Source organism: Phlebotomus papatasi, chromosome 2, assembly GCF_024763615.1.
Source record: "Phlebotomus papatasi isolate M1 chromosome 2, Ppap_2.1, whole genome shotgun sequence".
Lineage (NCBI taxonomy): Eukaryota > Metazoa > Arthropoda > Insecta > Diptera > Psychodidae > Phlebotomus > Phlebotomus papatasi.
Genome location: NC_077223.1, coordinates 86,889,484 through 86,891,179, shown reverse-complemented (window position 1 = coordinate 86,891,179; position 1,696 = coordinate 86,889,484). Strand labels below are relative to the sequence as shown.

The window sequence follows — 1,696 nt, the reverse complement described above, 5'->3', positions numbered from 1 at the left end:
AAAGGCTGTTCCAGTTTTTCTTAATCGTCTTGTTCTTCTATTTCGCGGTCTTTGTTTTGTCTTTGCTCATCTGAAACAGTGAGAAAGCCTGAAATGTCCTAAATTAGAAATAGTTCCAAATTACCTCATTTCACCCTACATGAAACATTTTTTCTGAAGCTAGTTTTAAACGATTTCCTTTTCAAAATTTCTCTTTTTACTGACGATAAAAACTTTTAAATAAAAATGGATTATTTTACTATATTCACTATCCAAATCCTAAGCCGCTCAATTTAGTTTGCATAATTTGAAATTAAGTCACTTTTTGAAAATTTTAACTGAATTTGGAGTCCTTCCATAGAAATCTTTTTGTGCGCACTAAATTCAAGATTAACGCTAAAACCATTGATCACTCCCTACTGAGTAACTCCACCAGGACGGAGATGTAGGCTTGTGCCAGCTGAAGAGTCTCGAATTTGGAGAGTTTCCTGTCGCTGCCCAGAGACGGAATTACTTCTCGAAGTCTGTCGAAGGCATCATTGAGATTGTTCATACGACGTCGCTCCCTGGCATTTGCGGCCAGACGTCTTCTTTTGAAGACATCAACCCCTCCTGAACCTCCTGGACGACTGTATGTGATCTCGCGGAGTGTCTTGCAATCTCTCTCACTGGGTATCAAAGGCTGGAGAGCTGTACAATTCCTCTGATATGTCTCAATTTCCTGTGGCTGGTATTCGATCTGCTGCTCAGAGGATTTCTGATAAACCGTCATACTCATATCACTGAAATTCCTATGGAGTCCATCTAGACTCCCATTGGGACTTTGTGAGCAAACTGATGAATTATCGCTGGTGATAAATTGATTGCAGAAATCAAAACGATCGCTAAAGTCCATCTCATTGGCGTAATTTGTGTGATAGGGTGAGATATCGTCAATCCTGGAGAATTGTTCCTTCTGATACGTGAGATAAGCCATTGTGGATCACTCTTTCAGTCTTTTGATATATGTCTTAAGATCACTAATTGCCACACAGAAGCGCACGTATAAAGTCACACCACCAAAAGCCAAATCACGTCAAACCCCGAAGAAGGCTGATCTTCGACTGATGAGAATCCACAAGAGATTCTCATCTTCTTGCAGATTCCATCATCCACTCAGGTACATTGATCATGAGGCAGAAAGAGAAGATTAGTCTCCGCCTGTGTTTCCTTTCTTACCTTTCGCACCTTCTTCTTTCACCCAACTCTCTCGCCAATACTGAAGGTCCAAGAGGCGCCGCATGCGATCTTGGGGCATCTCATGTTAGTGATATACCTGCTACCGCTCATATTTCACTCAATGTCTCCCTCTACTTCTGCCAATGAAACTGAACTGTAGGTCAGCTCCAGTTTTGGCGGCTAAATGTGGCCATTAAGGCTGAGAATTACACTTTACACACAATTACACACAATTGCACTTCTTTAACTAAGTTTTTCACTTCTTGTCCTCATAGTCATTATATTTGATGAAAATCAATAAAATTTCAAGAGCAATAGGGGAAAGTACTGTCCCTTCGAACGTTCATGCCTACGAATAATGTGAATTTTCACATTTGATTTCCACATTTCTATTAAATATTATTTAGCTTATTATCAATTATTGATAAATATACGATAATCATGTCTTGGGAAAAGTAAAAGAAATTCAAATTATTCGAAGGCATGAACGTTCAAAGGG

At 39.4% G+C, this 1,696-nt stretch overlaps 1 protein-coding gene across 1 annotated transcript; it reads right to left on the bottom strand.

The window, feature by feature from the left end:
• Nucleotides 1-269: 269 nt before the first annotated feature.
• On the bottom strand, nt 270-1,401 carry LOC129804873 (transcription factor Atoh1). Its single transcript, XM_055852541.1, has one exon. It carries the CDS (start codon nt 953-955, stop codon nt 389-391), a length of 567 nt encoding a protein of 188 aa, XP_055708516.1. The 5' UTR covers nt 956-1,401; the 3' UTR covers nt 270-388.
• Nucleotides 1,402-1,696: the final 295 nt, after the last annotated feature.

Excerpts from the sequence above, each read along its gene's own strand:
- LOC129804873 (XM_055852541.1), bottom strand. The coding sequence starts at position 955 with ATGGCTTATCTCACGTATCAGAAGGAACAATTCTCCAGGATTGACGAT.